At 41.9% G+C, this 18,932-nt stretch overlaps 1 protein-coding gene across 1 annotated transcript in view; it reads left to right on the top strand.

Moving 5' to 3' along the window:
• The window catches only part of sspo (SCO-spondin), a gene marked incomplete at both ends in the record, with an annotated part of 166,175 nt that overhangs the window by 91,647 nt on the left and 55,596 nt on the right, over window positions 1-18,932 (top strand). Inside the window, 26 exons of the mRNA XM_080049909.1 lie at window positions 317-458; window positions 573-749; window positions 1,267-1,425; window positions 1,575-1,652; window positions 1,744-1,899; window positions 2,246-2,404; window positions 2,880-3,044; window positions 3,692-3,883; window positions 4,228-4,350; window positions 4,895-5,024; window positions 5,290-5,415; window positions 5,754-5,845; window positions 6,319-6,543; window positions 7,070-7,240; window positions 9,235-9,487; window positions 9,596-9,642; window positions 11,303-11,473; window positions 12,679-12,813; window positions 13,087-13,223; window positions 13,314-13,408; window positions 13,533-13,582; window positions 13,796-13,966; window positions 14,644-14,814; window positions 17,152-17,231; window positions 17,320-17,489; window positions 18,836-18,882. Of these exons, the coding sequence (XP_079906035.1) occupies window positions 317-458; window positions 573-749; window positions 1,267-1,425; window positions 1,575-1,652; window positions 1,744-1,899; window positions 2,246-2,404; window positions 2,880-3,044; window positions 3,692-3,883; window positions 4,228-4,350; window positions 4,895-5,024; window positions 5,290-5,415; window positions 5,754-5,845; window positions 6,319-6,543; window positions 7,070-7,240; window positions 9,235-9,487; window positions 9,596-9,642; window positions 11,303-11,473; window positions 12,679-12,813; window positions 13,087-13,223; window positions 13,314-13,408; window positions 13,533-13,582; window positions 13,796-13,966; window positions 14,644-14,814; window positions 17,152-17,231; window positions 17,320-17,489; window positions 18,836-18,882 (3,622 nt within the window). The remainder of the gene's footprint in view (window positions 1-316; window positions 459-572; window positions 750-1,266; window positions 1,426-1,574; window positions 1,653-1,743; window positions 1,900-2,245; window positions 2,405-2,879; window positions 3,045-3,691; window positions 3,884-4,227; window positions 4,351-4,894; window positions 5,025-5,289; window positions 5,416-5,753; window positions 5,846-6,318; window positions 6,544-7,069; window positions 7,241-9,234; window positions 9,488-9,595; window positions 9,643-11,302; window positions 11,474-12,678; window positions 12,814-13,086; window positions 13,224-13,313; window positions 13,409-13,532; window positions 13,583-13,795; window positions 13,967-14,643; window positions 14,815-17,151; window positions 17,232-17,319; window positions 17,490-18,835; window positions 18,883-18,932) is intronic.

The raw sequence follows: 18,932 nt of genomic DNA, 5'->3' as shown, positions 1-18,932 counted from the left end.
CCTTACGTGTTTTTTTATATAGAGTGGGAGTCCTGGGGAAATGCACCTGTTGGAAGACGATGAAGAAGGACTATAAAATAAATAACTAAATACATCTCTCCACCTCATCACTTGATACTGTAGAAAGACTAACCACCGTATCTACTGTATATTCTTCCAAAGGGTGGTGTTAGCAAGGGGGCGTTGCAGTCTGGATTTTTCACCACTAGAATATATAAATATTACACACTGTGTTTAAGGGGTTTCTGTATTTACAAAAAATCTCCTATGATAAAGTGTTGTCAGTGCATGTGCTGATGTGTGGGCTGTGGTGTAGGTGTTTGAGGTGCGGATGGTGGGGCGGACCCCTGTGACCCGCTGGCTGGGCCGGCTGGTCAGAGCTCGCTACCTGCGCATCGTCCCCAAGGAGTTCAGACCCAGCTTCTACCTGCGTGTGGAGATCCTGGGCTGCAGAGGAGGTGAGGACTTCAAACCAATACAAGTGATTTACAGGACTAGTGCTGGGCTGTATACAAACCCTACTTGACATCAGTGTTAATCTGAAGTCACCTCTCCCCCTCCTGTCTTTGTAGATGAGCTGGTGACCCCTAGCAGTGTGACTCTGTCTCCCTCTGGTGGTGGCAATAGGACGCTGCATCGCTGTGAGCCGGGCCAGTTTGCATGTCAGCACAGTGAAGAGTGTGTGTCTGTCTCTGTGCTGTGTGACGGTCGACCAGACTGCAAGGACCACTCTGATGAGATCAACTGTGGTGAGGGCTTAGCCATTGTTTTTTTGTCTCCTTATATGGTATAGCAGCCAATAATGTGACATCGGCCGTTAAACGTTATCATTTTCAGTTTTTAATGTAATAAAAGCGATAATGTAGAAACTTGACATAAAGCTAATAACATTTCTGGAATAATAACGTGGTTACTTTTCGAGTGGTCAAGTTATTATAATATTGTCTGGTTGCAATAGTAAGGGTAAATGTCATCGAAGGTTGATATTTTATAGCCAATAAATGAAACTTAAATGAAGTGATATGAGTAGTATATAATAACATGAATGGATCCACTTATTACAGTTTTAAAGGATGTTTTAAATAATATAATAACTTATTACACGATGGGCAAAAATTGTATTACGTTATAGGCAACTTATTACATTATCAGCCGTTAATACATTATTGTCTGCTACATAAGTTATTGTAAACTATTTGCAATGGACAGTTTATTTGACAATTTATTGCATTCCCTTTTCCTTTCATCCATGCCCATCTTCTTCAGGTACGGCCCCAACCAGAGGCACTCCAGGGCTGCAGAACCAGACCAGCTCAGCAGGGAGACCAGGTTTCCATGGCGACAGTACAACAGGTGTCCCAGGTCTCTATAGTACAAGATCCCATGGTGGCATACCCGGATTCCAGACCACTACTTCAAGCACAGGTATCTGCTGTTAATCAGATCTACTTTTCACATGTTGTACGTAGTTACATTTTAACCCAATAATTACTTTTTCTTTAATTTTCTTTTGGTTTCATCCCTTTTCTTATCCTGAATGAAATGATCAGGCAATGGGACCATCGGCTACCCAGGGGTCAGCACAGGTCGCCCCGGGCTGCATCTCAGCACAACCGCCCGCTCTGGAAAACCTGGGCTGCAAACCACAAAAGGTGTGAGACACAACATTTCTTTGCTAGGAATTGTACAACCATACAGGAACTGGGAGAGTTATTTTGACCTTGAATTTATTTTTATTTACAGCCCCGTGGATCGCCACAACTCCCCATGATGGCGGGCTACCCAGGGTGCTTTGCGTGCAGGGCCAGTTTGCATGCAGGTCATTTGGCTGCGTGGACTCGGGGCAGGTGTGTGACGGCAGACGGGACTGTTTGGACGGGTCTGATGAAGAACGCTGCGGTATGCATCAACAACCAGGAGGCACACTAGTTTTGTATTCGCTTGTTTTAAATATCTTTCAAATGAAATTACTTTACAAAACAAAATTAACATTTTGTATGCCAGTTTTTGTTTTGATTTGTATCAGCTCTTAAATGCAATTTCAATATTTTCTTTTCTTTTTTTAAATGCATTTTCATGCCCCTGTTAAGCACTTTGAATTGCCTTGTGTCTTGAATTGCACAATATGAGGGCAATTACTGTATATCCTTTGAAAATAAATAAATAATAATTGAGGTTCTATTCCTGGAAAACCTCAGGTGTTAACTGAATAACGTTATGTTGCTGTATCCCTACGTCTGGTTAGGCACCACAGCCAGCCCAGCAGTGACTTCACATGCCACCCCTCTGCCCAGCCCCTGCTCTAACAAGCAGTTCTCCTGTGCCAGCGGGGAGTGTGTTCACCTGGACCGCAGGTGTGATCTGCATAGGGACTGTGTGGACGGATCGGATGAAAAAGACTGTGGTAAGATATATGACCCTCCTACAAAAGTGCTCATGTACTACAGAGTATTATATAGAAATTCAAATATGCGTATTTTTACTAGAGAAAAACATAATTCAGGAAAACGTATTATCTGTAACCTACAAAATGATGGAGAGAGCAGTCTAATGGCAGCGTTGTGGTGCTGATTTTCCAAAAGCATATTTCCATATCTTTAAAAAAAGTTGACATGTTCCTCATTTCGGTGCTGGGGGAAAGACGATGTATCTTCTCTCAAATAACAAACAGCCTTCAACTACATCTTTATTCTCATAAAAGACAATGACAACTTTTCTTCCAAAGTATGACTTTATTATAATTATTTTATCATTTGTAATCAAACAATTTGTTTTGTCCTCAACAAGACCCCAATACTCCGGTGTAGCAATGAGACAGAACCAAACCAGGAAATATTGATGTTTCTGTAACATTGTTTTCCCCCTTTCCCCCGCTGTAGTGGACTGCATCATGTCTATGTGGACTGGCTGGAGTGCGTGCAGTGTGTCCTGTGGTCTGGGCTCTTTGTTCAGGCAGAGAGACATCCTGAGAGAAGCTCTGCCTGGGGGGGCCTGTGGAGGAGCTCAGTTTGACAGTCGCTCCTGTTTCCCTCGAGCATGTCCAGGTCTGTCCAGCTAAACCCTCATAGTAAATAGGATGCATATTTTTAAAAGTTTAATTGTAGAAAAAAGGAAAGAAAGAAAAAAAAAGTCCACTGTTTGACGCAGTATTTTAATTTTTGAGCTTGGCGTTACTGTATAAAATCCATTGTGAAATGAGGAGCTCTGCTCTAGGATAATCACAGCCTGATTAAACTCTAGAGCAGAATCTAGACATCTACCCTCTGGAAAATACATTAATTCTGAGCTGTTTTCAGAAAATAGTGAAAATGTTTTTTACTAGTTAGTGATGGCTTTGTGCTACAGCAGGTGGAGTCAGTGATTCTGGAGAAGACTTGGCAAAATCACTTTCTGTCAGTGCACACACAGTACGTAGAGGTAGCCGATCATGAGGAGATATTCACTGATTTTGACAAAAAAAAAATGTTTGACAACAAGCTTTTTCCAGGATCGCTGACTACACTTTTAAGTTTCTTAGAATTGTGCCTTTCTAGATACACAATTCCAGGTTTCTTCTACCAAAATAGTCCAAGACTATGTGAAAAATAAATGATTTGAAGGATGCCAGGCACTAAATTTCTGATCCTAGAATGGCCCCTATGTATGTCCAAAGCCAGCGGTGTCTCATTGGCCCCTGTCTCCCCTCCTGTAGTTGACGGTCATTGGTCAGAGTGGACCCAGTGGTCAGAGTGTGATGCTGCGTGTGGAGGTGGGGTCAGGCAGAGGAACAGAAGCTGCTCCGCTCCGCCTCCTAAGAACGCTGGGAGAGGCTGTGAGGGCATGACCCTGCAGAGCCAGAGCTGCAACAGCAATCCCTGCACCAAGGACACAGGCACACAGACAGGTGCCTGCTCAATTCTCATGTCTTTCGAATATATACTCCTCGCTTGAGGATTTAGTAGGTGTTACTATTACAGTTTTAATTTCTATCTTTTTGCACTAAGTTTTTATTTATATTTTTTTGCGAGGTGTATTTGTGTTTTTTTACAATTACACTTTTCATATTTCTGCTAAATTTAATTCCTTCTTTAAGTTTTGTTCGGTTTTAAAGTATCTCTATCCATCCATTAATCCATCCGTCCGTCTGTCCATCCATCCATCAATCCATCCATCCATCCATCCATCCATTATTCCATTGCTGCATTTTAAAGTGTGTGTAATCTATCTGTTCCCTGATTGGTTGTCCAGGCTGTGTGAACGGCATGGTGCTGGTGACAGAGGAAGACTGCCAGGCTGGGAGGGTGGAGGCCTGTCCTCCTACCTGCTCACTTCTCACCTCCAACAGCAACTGCACTGCAGCATGTATACTGGGTAGGACACACAGGAGGGGAGGGGGGACAGTTTGGACCCAGTTATGTCATTGTTTGCTTTATAGTTTCATTTAAATTTACTGTAAGTGATGAGGTACTGAATTTTTTGGGTATGCTTTCATGATGTTGTGTCACAGTGATAGTGTAGTGATATGGTATACAGGACTATATACCCACTAGAATGGAAAGTGCAATGCATAAAATATAAATGGTCTTCTATTATTATACCACATGGCTGGCTCGTGCCCATTCAGTATATATTATTGCACATAACACAAGCAATAACATAGTAATATCTCTAATGGAAGGAATGCAATGCAATTGTCATTTAGGTTATTGTCAAGATAATCAAAGCCATATTGTAGCAATGCATTTTGATGTTTCACAATTTCCTACTTACTGTATATATTTTCACTCAGACAAATAAAGACTACATTGTATCCTAATTATTATAGCAATGGAGGGGGATACATTTATTTTACAGCAATAGTTTCATTCTCTGGTAGCTGAAATACTAATTAAGACCTTAATTCTGTCTGCTCCAGGGTGTCGCTGTCCTGAAGGTCTGTACTTCCAGGGCGGGCGCTGTGTGAATGCCAGCCAGTGTGTGTGTCTGTGGGAGGGTCACACACTGCAGCCAGGACAGACGTACAGCAGGGACCAGTGTACTACGTGGTGAGGGACTGACACTCATTGTTTTATTGTCTCCTATAGTTGGTATTTCGAAAAGTCTAACCAAAATCTAACTTTCTAAGCAGCTATGCCAAATCATCAAATGTTATGTTTTTTTTTCATGTCGTAAACTGTTTTTTTTTTTGAGAAGGAGGAGTCATATTTTCTGATGAATTGTGTGTGTTATTGTTGATTTTGAGGGGGGTCAACCAAATCTCAATTTAAAGAAGCAAATAAAAGTGTGTGTGTGTTTTCTTTGTTCCATCAGTGTGTGCAGAGATGGTAAAGTGACATGTGACACGTCCAGTTGTGTGGCGAGCTGTAGTTGGTCAGCCTGGTCGTCATGGTCACCATGTGATGTAACCTGTGGTCTGGGGCTACAGCAGCGCTACAGGTGAGCCTGGTTGATTCAATAGACTTGTACAGCCCTGTACTATTTTGAACAGCAAGGCCTTGGCATTCATTCTGTGTTCATTCTATACTTATTTAATCTCTATGCTGTTTGGTGCACTCTATAACATTTTATATAAAAATATATTTCAATTGCTTTCTTTAAAATGTTCCTATCATTTCACTGCTGCACCATTTACTGTTCAAAGTACTCAGTCTACCCTCTGTTAGTGCATTCAGACTTTTATCTCAGGTCTTAATGCATTTGTTATGGACTGAAGTTCACCCATCACCTCTTCAGTTTGTATCAGTAGTATTTATACATTGACCTTGTCCCTGCAGGTCTGCAGTCAACCCGGCTGGAGCAGTGAGGATCCAGCCCTGTCCAGGAGACTCCTCAGAGGCCCAGCCCTGCTCCAGACCCTGTGTCCCAGGTAAACCAATGGACTCCACAGGCACATTAACCAACATATGTTATATATGGGACCAACATGTTAAATCAATAAGTGCAACAAATATGAATGCATTCTTTTTTAACATACTGGTCTTTACAGCGTGCTATAGGTGGAGTCATTGATTCTGGTGAACACTTTAAATCATACTAGTTTACAGAGCCAAAGCTGTGTATGAACACCAGATATTTTTCAGAGCACACAGTACGGACAGGTAGTGGATTATGAGGACATATGAACTGATTTTGAACAAAAATTTATTTTGACACCAATCATTCCCCATAATCACTGACCCCACCTTCAAAGCTAGTTTCATGAAGTTTTAACAAATAATTTCATAACAGTCAAACCTTTTTTTCAAATACTTAAATGCAACTCTCAGGAGTGGAGCATACCCTAGTTTTTTAAAGCCCTTTCATACTCATAACTTATCTTTGACATTGTCGTCTCTGCAGTGCTACCAGGTGGAGTGTGGAGTAAATGGACGAGCTGGTCAGAGTGCAGCAAAACCTGTTTCAACCACGTAGATGATGTTGGCATCAGACGACGCTTCCGCAGCTGCAACCACACTCTCACGGCCTCCAACCACACGACCAGGCCCTCCACCCACACACACACTGACTCTGCCTGCGATGGAGACAGTGAAGAGCAGGAGCCGTGTAACACTGTCCACTGTCCAGGTATTGCACATAGACGCACACATGGAAAACCACAAATATACACCATATCTTTTAATTTTAGGCCTTTAAATGTCTTAACAATGTCTGAAATATATCGATGACAACTTTAAAACATTGTTTGGATACGTTACTTTTAAGAAGTTGCTTTAAATTCAGTCTCACATTTAAATGTGTTTTAGGTAAAACATGTGTATCTCTTATTAATTGCTCATGGTGTAGTGGTTATAGCGCCTGCCCATGGCATAGAGGCTCAGTTCTAGGAAGCAGCAGACCACGGGTTAGAATCAGGCCGGTGGTCGTTCTCTGCATGTCATTCCCAGCTCTGTCCCATTTCATATCTGTCTCCAAACTGTCAAGTAAAGCATAGAAATGAAAAATAAAAAAATAATTAAATTGATCACACTATTACAAGACTACATGTCGAGTGTGGATGAATTATTTACTTTTTCTTTCATATACATTTCTTAAAAATGTTTGTGCCAGTATGAACGTGAAAAAAGGTCTGATTAAATTGTTTTCCTCCCAGTGAATGGCGGCTGGTCAGCATGGTCAGCGTGGTCTCAGTGTTCCTCAGAGTGTGACTCTGGTGTCCAGACTAGAGAGCGATGGTGTGATGCCCCCTCACCACAGCATGCAGGCAGCCACTGCCCCGGGCCGCACATACAGACAGGAGACTGCAACTCACATCCCTGCTCAGGTACTGCCAAACATTTCCTTACTTCTCAAGTTTTTAACCCTCTCTTGACTGTAATACAAACGTTTGCCGGCGCATACATTTGTATTTTTGCTCACTGTGAAGTCATTTATTTGAGTATCTTCAAATGCTTCATATCATTAGAATCTGTACAAACCAAGCTAAAAGGTTATCTAAGTCAATAATTCAAAAGTATTAATAAAAGTGTTGAAATTGTGTCATAAATGAGGAAAAAAACAAATAGCGGATTTTTTTTCATCGTATTTTACGAGCTAAAAAAAAAAACATTGATACGAAAGATTTCTGAATGTAGAAACATGAACTAAATACTTCTGAAGACTTCATTAGTGATTTGAACAATGTACATGTTTTAGTTTTTGAGATATGATATTTTTTATGAGAGGAGTGCAAAGGCGTTTTGTTAGTTCCAGAGAAATATTTTCTTCTGCTCTACTCTCTCCACTACTCTCTTTAGAGTTGCTGTGTGACAGTATGAAACTCCAGGGACGTTTGCTCACTGTTGCTAGCTTCCTTAGCATGTTTAGCTTAGACAGAAGCTCAAACATGTCAGAAAGTGCTCTCCATAACTCAATAAACCTCTCCACACGATGTCCGCGATGTCGTTTATTCACTCAACTGAAAGCTGTTGGTCCGATTTAGCCGATTTTCGCTAGCTCGGACTCGACGTATGTTTACCGTAACGTTTAGTGTTTTCACAGTAGAGACTAGTGTATCATAGCATATACCATCGGAAAGCTCCCGTTATTTACTTTCAGAAACCGGTCGAATATTTTGAATTGCCCCAACCATTCAGGAGTTACGGTACTTAGAAGCTCATGTTACAAATACGTCACATGCTGGTGAATCTCGTCTGTGATTGGACGGTCGTACTGCGGAAGTCCAGTGGGCTACCGTAATGATTAGTATATGGGTGCAAAGCTCTATTTCTCCGCTTTCTGATAGTTTTTGAATGATCTAGATATCAGAAACGGTTTAAGAGTTAGGGGAATGAGAAGAGCGCATGCGCAATCCTGTCGGCTGCGACAGAATAGTCAAAGAAGGGTTAAATAATATGGTTGCGTTCCGAATCGCATACTTTCTACTATATAGATAGATCATTTTATTACAGACTCTAAGTCCAGATAATACAAAAGAATATAAAACAATACAAACAGTGACGACAACAACAACAACAACAACAACATACAAGGTTGTCTAGCAACCCCCTATTAAAAGACACTTATACCAGTGTTTCCAGAGCAGTGATGTGTAACGTATGGCACTAAATGCAATGTTCGTCAGTTCCAAAACAATCAGATTTTCTGAGTTATTCAGACGGCAGATGAACTTAGTATATAGTATGTACAAAAAAGATTTAGGATGTCCCGATTCTTGTGGCCAGATTCAGGATGGTTAGAAGTACCCGGATGTTCTACTTCATCCGGCCAAGATTGTTAGTGTTGAAAACTGCATCCTATTTGGGCGATTCTGACCCACAATCCAATGCGCACGTGAAGTGACGTCACATCGACGAAGCCTCCAAATGAAAACAAACGGGGATGCGACGGATATACAGTAAAAGCAAGAGGCAAGATCAAGGCGCAATGTTATGATGAAATAAGAGAGTAAAAGTATGTCCCAATAGTATGCCTACTGCATCCTAACTAGATTCTTTTTATCGTCGGATGTAGTATGTAGAATAGAAAAAAGAAAGAGTATGCGATTGGGAACGCAACCAATGTGTTAATACCAATTCTACTACCCCATTTTAAGATTCAATGTCACTAGGGCTGGGTATCGAAGTTCAATACTTAGTACCTATAATAATTAGTTGGCAATGACGGGAATGCCTCCATAACTTAGAGTAATGAAAAATGTCTTGTCGTTCAATACCAATTTTCAATCCCCAAGGGGTTACTTATCCATATCGGATTCGTTTTTGTGAATGATAACTAGCCCTATATGTAACACTGATTTCCACTGTTGTCTCCTGTCAGGTGTGTGTCCAGACGGCATGGTGCACATGACGGCAGCCGAGTGTGAGGCTCAGGGAGGGGCCTGTCCGCGGGTGTGTCTGGACATGACCTCAGAGGTGCAGTGTGCCACCGCCTGCTACGACGGCTGCTACTGCCCCCTGGGTCTCTACCTGCTCAATGGCAGCTGTGTAGCCCTGGCACAGTGCCCCTGCTACCACCAGGGCGAACAGCACCCATCAGGGGCCAGCCTGCCTGTGGATGCCTGCAATAACTGGTACTGTTAGCCTAGTGTCCAAAAAATACATTCAAGAAATGGCTGTGCGTTGAATATTTATTAATTGAACCTTTCTATCACTGTTCTGCATGGTGCTTTCTTAAACAGTACCTGCTCTAATGGAGAAATGGAGTGTGGAACAACTCCCTGCCCTGGTGAGTGACTTTACTTTTAGTTGCAGTTTTGAATGGATATTAAAAACATGCCTCCCTCTCTCTCTCTTGCTGTCCTTAACCCATTGATGACGGCTGCTGCGGGATACCACATTGTATCTCCTGCCGGCTGCTGCGTAGCGCAGCATTATTTTATCTAATTTTCAAGCCGTGCACAGCACAACAAATACACATGAGGTGGGTTTTGTTGATTTTGACCACATGACCACCCAAAAGTTGTGTGGTTTGCCGAAAATCACGTCAATCAAAAGAATTAAAAATAAATTTAAAAATTTAAAAAATACGCCAACTGTGTCGGCAATAGTGTATTACAGAACAGTTAGTGGCGTTCAGAGCGCATAATCTAGGTCTACTATAGGCTACTGACCAAAATCACACAACACTTTGCATCTATTTATTAACAATATTTATGAATTTAGGCTATATTTTGCTGCTCCAACTCAAATTCAGCCCAGCCAGGCGATGGTTAAGTTTCAGTTTCGTTTTCAACTCCGTGGTATACAGCCGTTTGGACCAGCTGATCAGCTCCCAACTGTCGGGAGTCAGTCTGCGTTCCAGTTGTAATGGGAAGTCGGATTTATGGTGCCAGTGATAACTGAACTAAATTATAAAATAAAGCTATCTCCTCCTTTCTATCTATATCCCTCCACTGCACACTCAGTCACTACTATCCATGCTAAAAGGAAGCAGGATTATAACCTCATTTAGCACATTATTTTTAAATATTTTATATTATTTATTTATTTATTTTCTCCCCCATCTAACTTTGACGATTATTAGAAAGCATTTGTTGGTTTAAGCGCTAAGGGAGCATGTTTAAATAAAACCTGTGAACCTTAACTTTTAAATGTATTTTATTTCATGTTTCTATGTGCTACACAGGCTTAGATATTAAGGTTTTGGTAGACTTGACAATTCGTACAATTTTTTCAGAAAACCCTCAGGCATTAAGGACATGCATCCTAGATTGCCATAGTCATCAATGGGTTAAGGCAAGACACTGCAGGTGAATAGGGTTTACATTTTTAACTAAAAGATATTGTAGTAGCCGATTGTTTCCCCATGGCGACCAAGACAAGGGCGAGGCTGGACTCTTTAAATCAATGTTCCAAGTTTATTTCAGAGGTTCCAACAGACAATACAGAGGACTTGGTGATAGCATGAGCATGGGGGGGCTGTCCCCCAAAGGCTAGCTGTATACGCCTGTGAGCCGTCTTATATCAAAAACTTGGCCTGCTGGTTCTCCAAAAATAGGCATATCACAGGTCCCAGCATCGGATGACGTTTATCTATTAAAAGGTTGTCTTCGTCTCTCACAGTGACCTCTTAACATTTAAAGGCCTTTGCTCAGCAACTCTGGTATTAACCATTCAAATCTACCACAATATCATCATGAAACTTTAGAAGTCCATTACTAACATTAAAGCAATTATTTTATTGTATGACAATTTTTTCAGATGTTTCAATAAATGTGTACATTTGGAAATATCTTAATATTTGTTATATATTTGCATATCTTGTCTAAAAAACAAAAGCCTAAATGTTGAATAAAGTCAGTGTCTCACCTTAAGTCTATCCGTCTCTCCTTATTAGTTTTCCATTCTCTGTGTCTGTCTCCATGTCTTGTCCTGTGTGTTCCCAGTGGACTGTGGCTGGAGCAGCTGGACCCAGTGGAGCGCCTGCAGTAGAACATGTGACGTTGGCGTGAGGCGGCGCTATCGCTCTGGAACCAACCCTCCCCCGGCGCACGGTGGGCGGCCCTGCAGAGGAGACCGTGTTGGGATGGATACCTGCAGCATTGAGCCCTGTGTCGGTGAGGAAAAGCACCCATTTTCTAATGTTATTATCTATCTATAAAGCAAGAAACGTCTGTCTGTGTGTCTGTGTCTCGCATATCTCTCTGAGTTTTGGTCAGATCGGCATGAGCTTCCGGATATTGCTTAAACACAGCACGAAGGTGTGCATCCTTCATCCTTCATTTTGAAGTTGTAGAAGTTATCATATTTATATCATGCTGGCGAATAGTAGCTTACGTGCGCACAGAGCCGACTAAACCCCGCCTCCCTCTGACGAGCGGGACACACACACAGCAGACCGACACAGCCTCACTTCCTCAACAACTCCTCATCTGCTCCACCTGTCCGCTTTAGTGGTGACTGCACTTCACGCTATTTTCACTGTAATAATACAGCACGGTCTCGGATGCTTCCACAAAATGTTTTATATCCGTTTAAAATCTAAACTGAAAGCCCGAGCGCGACCGCGCGCACACGAGTCAGATTGTAGCCTATAGGTAACACCTGTACAGCTTGATTCTTCTTTAGGATTCAACACTTAATTAACACATTTTCTGTTTCATTTCACTTAACAAAACACATGGAATTAGTTTGTGGTTATCTTTACACAATACACTAAGGAATGTTGCCCTACTCTATAGCCAACTTCTACAATTTAACTTACTGAGTAACTTACTGATAATAACCTTTAACAGTGTAAAATTAGCCATCACTGATAGCAGCCAAATGTACTGTCTAATATGTTTCTTTGTTTACCTGCTTCCTACGGGCACTGCACTAGTATACAGAAACCTCGCTTTAAAGGTCACCTATTTTACAAAATGCACTTGTTCATAGTTTTTCAACATTCATTTGGTTCCCCAGTGTGACCAGAGACTGGCAAAGTATGAGAAAAACCAACCCTATCTCTTTTTCTCCATCTCCACCTCTCTGAAAACCTCGAAAAATAAATCTTCTTATGATGTTATTAGGGGAGAAGCCACACCCAATCATTACTAACCTAATTCAGCACTACCTCCACCTGTGATAAGGACAGGCACCAAGGAATCTAACTGCCATTTAGATTTAAACTGGCAGTTAGATACAGGGCCAAACAGAGCAGACCGGGCTTGTTGGAAGGCGGGGCTTGAAGAAACAGGATCTAAAACGAAGTGTTAATGAAATGATCCTGATATGTGAATAAAGCTAGCTGTGGTGTGTGTGTGTGTGTGTGTGTGTGAAGGTGTGAAGGAGCCGTGGAGTGCGTGGTCAGTGTGCTCAGTGACGTGTGGAGGAGGTTACAGGACCAGAACCAGAGGACCAATCAGAGTCCACGGCACCGCTCAGCAGTTCAGCGCCTGCAACCTGCAGCACTGTGGTACAGCAACAACTACACTCACAGAAAGAGAAATGTAGGGTTAGACAGTGAGACCATAAAACACTCTTTTTGCCTTTTCTCAGGCTAGGATGATCCGATTTAAATTTTTTGTCTAACCCTACATTTCTCTTTCTGTGACATCACAGAAAAAAAAACATATTTAGAAAAAAAAAAGATTTGGATTCATGCATGTTCTAGCCAAAATATTGGATATCCAGGTTTTTATTATTTCTTTTTTAAATTCTGTCTGTCTGGACTGTGCTGCTGTGTCAGGAGATGGCAGGGTGTGTCCTTCGGGGCAGAAGTGGAAGCAGTGTGTGACCGGAGCAGTGTCATGTTTAGACTTCACTATGGACATTAGAAGGAACTGCACACCTGGCTGCCAGTGTCCACAAGGGACTGTCCAACAGGTGGGTCCAAGAGTCTGTATACACACAAACACACATACACACACATACAGTAATCACTGTCATATTGTCGATGCTCCTTGGTATTTCCAGGATGGCGTGTGTGTGCGGGAGCCTGACTGTCGCTGTGATGTGGATGGGGAGAAGTACCAACCAGGAGAGCTCGTGCCCACTGACTGCAACAACTGGTGAGAAAAACATTTTCTCTGTATGAGCCACTATAAATTAAACAACAGAATCACATGCGTCTGTTCATCAGCATATAAGGACAAGATCAAATCAGGATTAAACTTGTGTGCTTTTGTTTTTCAGTACATGTGATACAGGGAGGCTGGTAAACTGCACTCAAGTCAGTTGCAATGGTAGGGGCAAACATCACTGAATTTATTTTTCAATAGACACTTGCTCTTTCCTGCTTTTTCGTTTCATTGTTGCCAAATCATTGTTTAAGTGCGTACTTTTCCCACATCATTTGTGACAACTTATAAAGCTAGATGAATTTGCTGACACGTTCCTGCTCATTGTCCCAAACTTTGTTCCTCCACACACATTCTGTACATATGCACTCCCTCCAGTGGACGGCCAGTGGTCAGCGTGGACTCCTTGGGGTCAGTGTTCATTGTCGTGTGGAGCCGGTCTCCAGTCGCGCTACCGCTTCTGCTCCAGCCCCCAGCGCGCTGGCAGCGGCCTGCCATGTGTAGGCGCTCACAGAGAGGACCAGGTCTGCTTCAACACGCCATGTGACCGTGAGTCCTGGATGAAAGTCATTCAATTGAGACTGTCCTGCTTGCAAACAAAGCAGACCTGAATATAAAGTTATTTCGCCAACATATAGCTGACAGTCAGGGCAATGCCATGGCCAACACAAAGCCTGCAAGATGTTTTAAATCTACTGACTGAGGAGCCGACAGACATGCCGACCTGGTCAGAATGAAAGTGCAATAAAACAAGCCACAGCTCATTGTGTGACCAATTTTTTTCTTTACGCACTGCATATGAATGTACATTTACTTCACTTCTACACAGTAATATTAACATTAATTTATACTAAACCAATTGCGGTCCAGCCATATACTGGTATACTAAGTATTCACCTAGTCTTGTTTTGCAAACCTTCAGTCCACAGGAGTGTGAGGAAAGTTTGTTCAGTCGATTGTCAGGAAATTAAAACGGAACACTCTGTTGGCTGCAGGATAAGAGTTCATTACAATGAACAGATACATGGAACACAGGATTGTTATATAGAGATAATGGTCTCATTGTTTCTATGGTTTAGTCTAAGGAAGCAGTCAAAGCCCATGAAATCTAGATTAATCCTTAGTGAGTCTACCATGTATCAGCTGTGATTGAAACAAACAGATACAATAAAGTCATTTTATATCTATTTGAACTATTTCCCTATGATGTTTTTTTCTCTTTCCAGGTGACGGTGGCTGGGGTGAGTGGAGTAGCTGGACGGAGTGTACCAAGTCATGCGGCGGGGGGGTTCGAAGCCGGAGGAGAGGGTGTGACAGTCCCACACAGCAGGGGGAGGGGAACTACTGCGAGGGACTAGGAACTGTAGTCAAAGCCTGTAATGCTGACCACTGTCCAGGTAATGTTTTACACTGTGTTCCAAATAATTATGCAAATTGGAATTAAGTGTCATAAACATTTCATTTTTTGTATTTAATTTAAACTCATGGATGGTATTGTGTCTCAGGGCACTTTGGATCATTGAAATCAATCTCAGACACCTGTGATAATCAGTTTGTTAAGTAAGCCCAATCAAAGGAAATCTACTTAACAAGGACGTTCCAAATTATTAAGCAGGCCACAGGTTTCAAGCAATATGGGAAAGAAAAAGGATCTCTCTGCTGCCTAAAAGCGTCAAATAGTGCAATACCTTAGACAAGGTATGAAAACATTAGATATTTCACGAAAACTTAAGTGTTATAATCATACTGTGAAGAGATTTGTGGCTGATTCAGAGCACAGACGGGTTCATTCGGATAAAGGTAATATGAGGAAGGTTTCTGCCAGACAAATTCATCGGAATAGGAGAGCAGCTGCTAAAATGCCATCACAAAGCAGCAGACAGGTATTTGAAGCTTCTGGTGCCTCTGGAGTCCCGCGAACCTCAAGGTGTAGGATCCAGAAGTTTGCAGTTGTGCATAAACCTATTATTCGGCCACCCCTAAACAATGATCACAAGCTGAAACAGTTGCAGTAGGCTCAGGAATACATGAAGACTCATCTTCAAACAGTCTTGTTTACTTATGAGTGTCGTGCAACCCTGGATGGTCCAGATGGATGGAGTAGTGGATGGTTGGTGAATGACCACAATGTCCCAACAAGACTGCGACGTCAGACAGGATGTGGCGGAGTCATGTTTTGGGCCGGAATCATTGGGAGAGAGCTGGTTGGCACCTTCAGGGTCCGTGAAGGTGTGACAATGACCTCGGCAAAGTATGTAGAGTTTCTGACTGACCACTTTCTTCCGTGGTACAAAAAGAAGGAAAGTGTCTTCCGTAGTAAAATCATCTTCATGAATGACAATGCACATCTCATGCTGCAAAGAATACCTCTGTGTCATTGGCTGGTATGGGCATAAAAGGAGAGATGGTGTGGCCCCCATCTTCCCCTGACCTCAACCCTATTGAGAACCTTTGGAGCATCCTCAGGCAAAACATCTATGAGGTTGGGAGGCAGTTCACATGAAAACAGCAGCTATGGGAGGCTATTCTGGCATCCTTCAAAGATATTCAAGCAGAAACTCTCCAAAAACTCATAAGTTCAATGGATGCAAGACTTGTGAAGGTGATATCAAATAAGGGGTCCTATGTTAACATGTAACTTGGCCTGTTAAGATGTTTTTGACTGAAATAGCTTTTTATTTCACTAAATATGACCTCCACATTCTGCAAATTCAACAAATGACCGTTTTTAGTTGTTTCCAACCTATAAAATGTTTTGAAACTCTGTTGTGCATAATACTTTGGAACAGTGCATTTGGAGTTTTTTATTTTTGAAAAAAATACTTTTAGTATTGGGAGGTTTGTTCAGTAAAATTTGAAATATACTCGGTTAATTATACTGACTGTGATTTGCATCGACTATTTCGGAAAATCTGGGAAAATCTAATTTGCATTATAATTTGGAACGCAGTGTATATAGTGCTAATCAACTGATATTTATTTTTGTGATATCTGTATCGTATCGTCAGCCCCTGAAAATCTATATTTTGAAGAAAAAATAAATTGAACCACAATCTCTGCTCCTGTAGGTGTGGCAGTACAGCTAGGCACCTCGAATTGACGGGTTTTGTATTTGAATTAAAGTTTTTTAATTAAATTGTCTTGAATTATCAATATGATGCAATGTGATGTATTAAGACCACCCAGATGATACACAGCAACTTGTATTTCAGCCAAGCCCCAACCACAGCGGGTTCTAGTCTGTATGTTTAGTTAATATCTCCATGACAACACCAAGGGGGGTGAGTTTTTTCTAGCTCGCTAGTTTTTATTCTATTGGAGGTTAAAATATATGAATAATTAGGGCGCGGTCTCTTGAGTGACAGCTAGCCGCCCGTTAGCCCTCACTTCGCCTCAGAGGTATATGTCAGCTAGATGGGCGTATGTCCCTCCCCACGACGTCACATCAATGACCTTTTTCCGCAAGAGGAAGTGAGGTGGAGTCAAACTCTGAAAAGATGGCGACGCTCATAGGCCAGGACGATTGGATGCAGTTGGAATAACTGAGGTCAGCCCGGATGCTACATCCATTTTATATAATATCGTGATGTATCATTATGATATATCATGCCGTGACTTCCTTGCCAATACCCAGCCTTATTTTTTTAGCTTGTGTTGAAACTTGATCAAGCTCTGATATGAGTATGTGTGGTCTACATGTGTGTATATTTTTTTTTGCTGATTTTTGTTTTCAGTGGCCCCGTGCTCGCAGGTCCCAGGTACAGCATTTAGCAGCTGCGGTCCCTCTTGCCCTCGCTCCTGTGATGACCTGGCTGTAAGTATCATGCTGAACACCACTTATGCCCTAAACACCAAACCATTACCACCAGTTGAACATGAACCTTGTGTAACCCCTCACTCAGTACTGCGAGTGGCAGTGTGAGCCAGGCTGTTACTGCACAGAGGGAAAAGTCCTGTCTGCCAACGGGACAGTTTGTGTAGAGAGAGAAGACTGTCCCTGTCTCGACCTCAGCACTGGACACACACTGGGACCGGGGGAGACAACGCAAGCCCCCGACGGATGTAACAACTGGTCAGAATAACAATGAACTACACACACACACACACACACTGTACATGCATGTAGCCTACGTCGCATTTAAATTTAAGGCGAGACACTGAAGGTGAATAGGGTAAAAAGTTTAAACTTATAGATACCATCATGAAACTTTGCCTGTGGATTACATATATAGAAAAAAAAAATTCGGAAATGTTTTAATAAAAATGCAAATTTGGCAACATCTAACTAGGTCCATTTGAATCTTTAAAAACATTTAAATCTAGATGTCGTAAGGCAGAGTTCAAATCTTTATTTAATTTTTACAAGACTTAAAGCCACTACGAGTAACATTGCCCATTGGCGGCCCCTTTGGACAAAAGCGGTAGTATTTTTACGACGCCAGCTGTCGTGAAGCTGTTTTCTAGCTTGTGCCGGGCGTGCGAGATTCAAATGATCAGGAAGCAATATAGTGCATGTCCGTGTGTTGAAAGTGTGAGGGCACCGGACTCTTTTCGGCTCCGGGAGAGTGGTTAGTGACACAGCATCAACTAATGCCAGTCAGTGCTACACCCACCTGATTGCAATGAGTTGATGCAGTGTCACCTCTCATGGAGCTGAAAGATTCCGTGTCCTCACACAAAGCGAATGAACGAGAGACGGCAGTTAGTATGGATCACGATAAGGTAATGTGTTTATGTTGTTGTAAATAATGACTATTTCAGATGAATAATGGTTATCTGATGAGTGAGGCAAAGTAAACTTTGTTTTAGTAGGTTACCGCTCATTCATTTAGGAGTAAGCACTGCAGTCTAGTTCGCTCCTGTGAAATTGTCATTGTTAATCAGCCCCGTTATCAGTCATATGACGACAAATAACTGTCTCAAACAAGGCTCCCGCTCCCCTTCCCTCACCTGGAGGGATAGGCTTCTCAAATGGCGTTGCTGCGCCACACTGAAATCTGCGACCAATACGGATATGTGACCATAGAGCATGCACGCGTGAACCGAAAATCGGACTGGGTGTGCGACCAGACCAAACGCAGTAATAAAAACTATATAAAAACGTCTTTCTTTGCACTGATGGTCTCGTTTGCTGTTAAAGGTAATTTATGATTATGAGAGGAAACATGAGGCTGTTTAAAAGATATTTAAATGTTACTCGTAGCTGCTTTAAGTGTCCCTACAGAACATATTTTGGATACAGCATTTTTCATTTTATAAATCATAAACTACTTTCGAAAATGCATTTTAGTTATGTTTTTAGGCTTTTTTAAAAAGTTAAACGGGAGGAATATACAAAAAGGACCCACATTTATACTAGTATGACAGAATACATGTTATGGAAGCAAAATAGCAAATATAATTTTCTCTTTGTTTCAGCACCTGTGAGGGGGGGAGACTCAACTGCTCCAGACAACTCTGTCCGGGTGAGTAAGACCAGCTGTAAAGACTCTGTATGTGTTGAAAAATTCCATCA

The sequence above is a fragment of the Ammodytes marinus genome, assembly GCF_949987685.1.
Source record: "Ammodytes marinus genome assembly, chromosome: 21".
NCBI lineage: Eukaryota > Metazoa > Chordata > Actinopteri > Uranoscopiformes > Ammodytidae > Ammodytes > Ammodytes marinus.
This window is presented reverse-complemented; position numbering and strand designations above follow the sequence as displayed.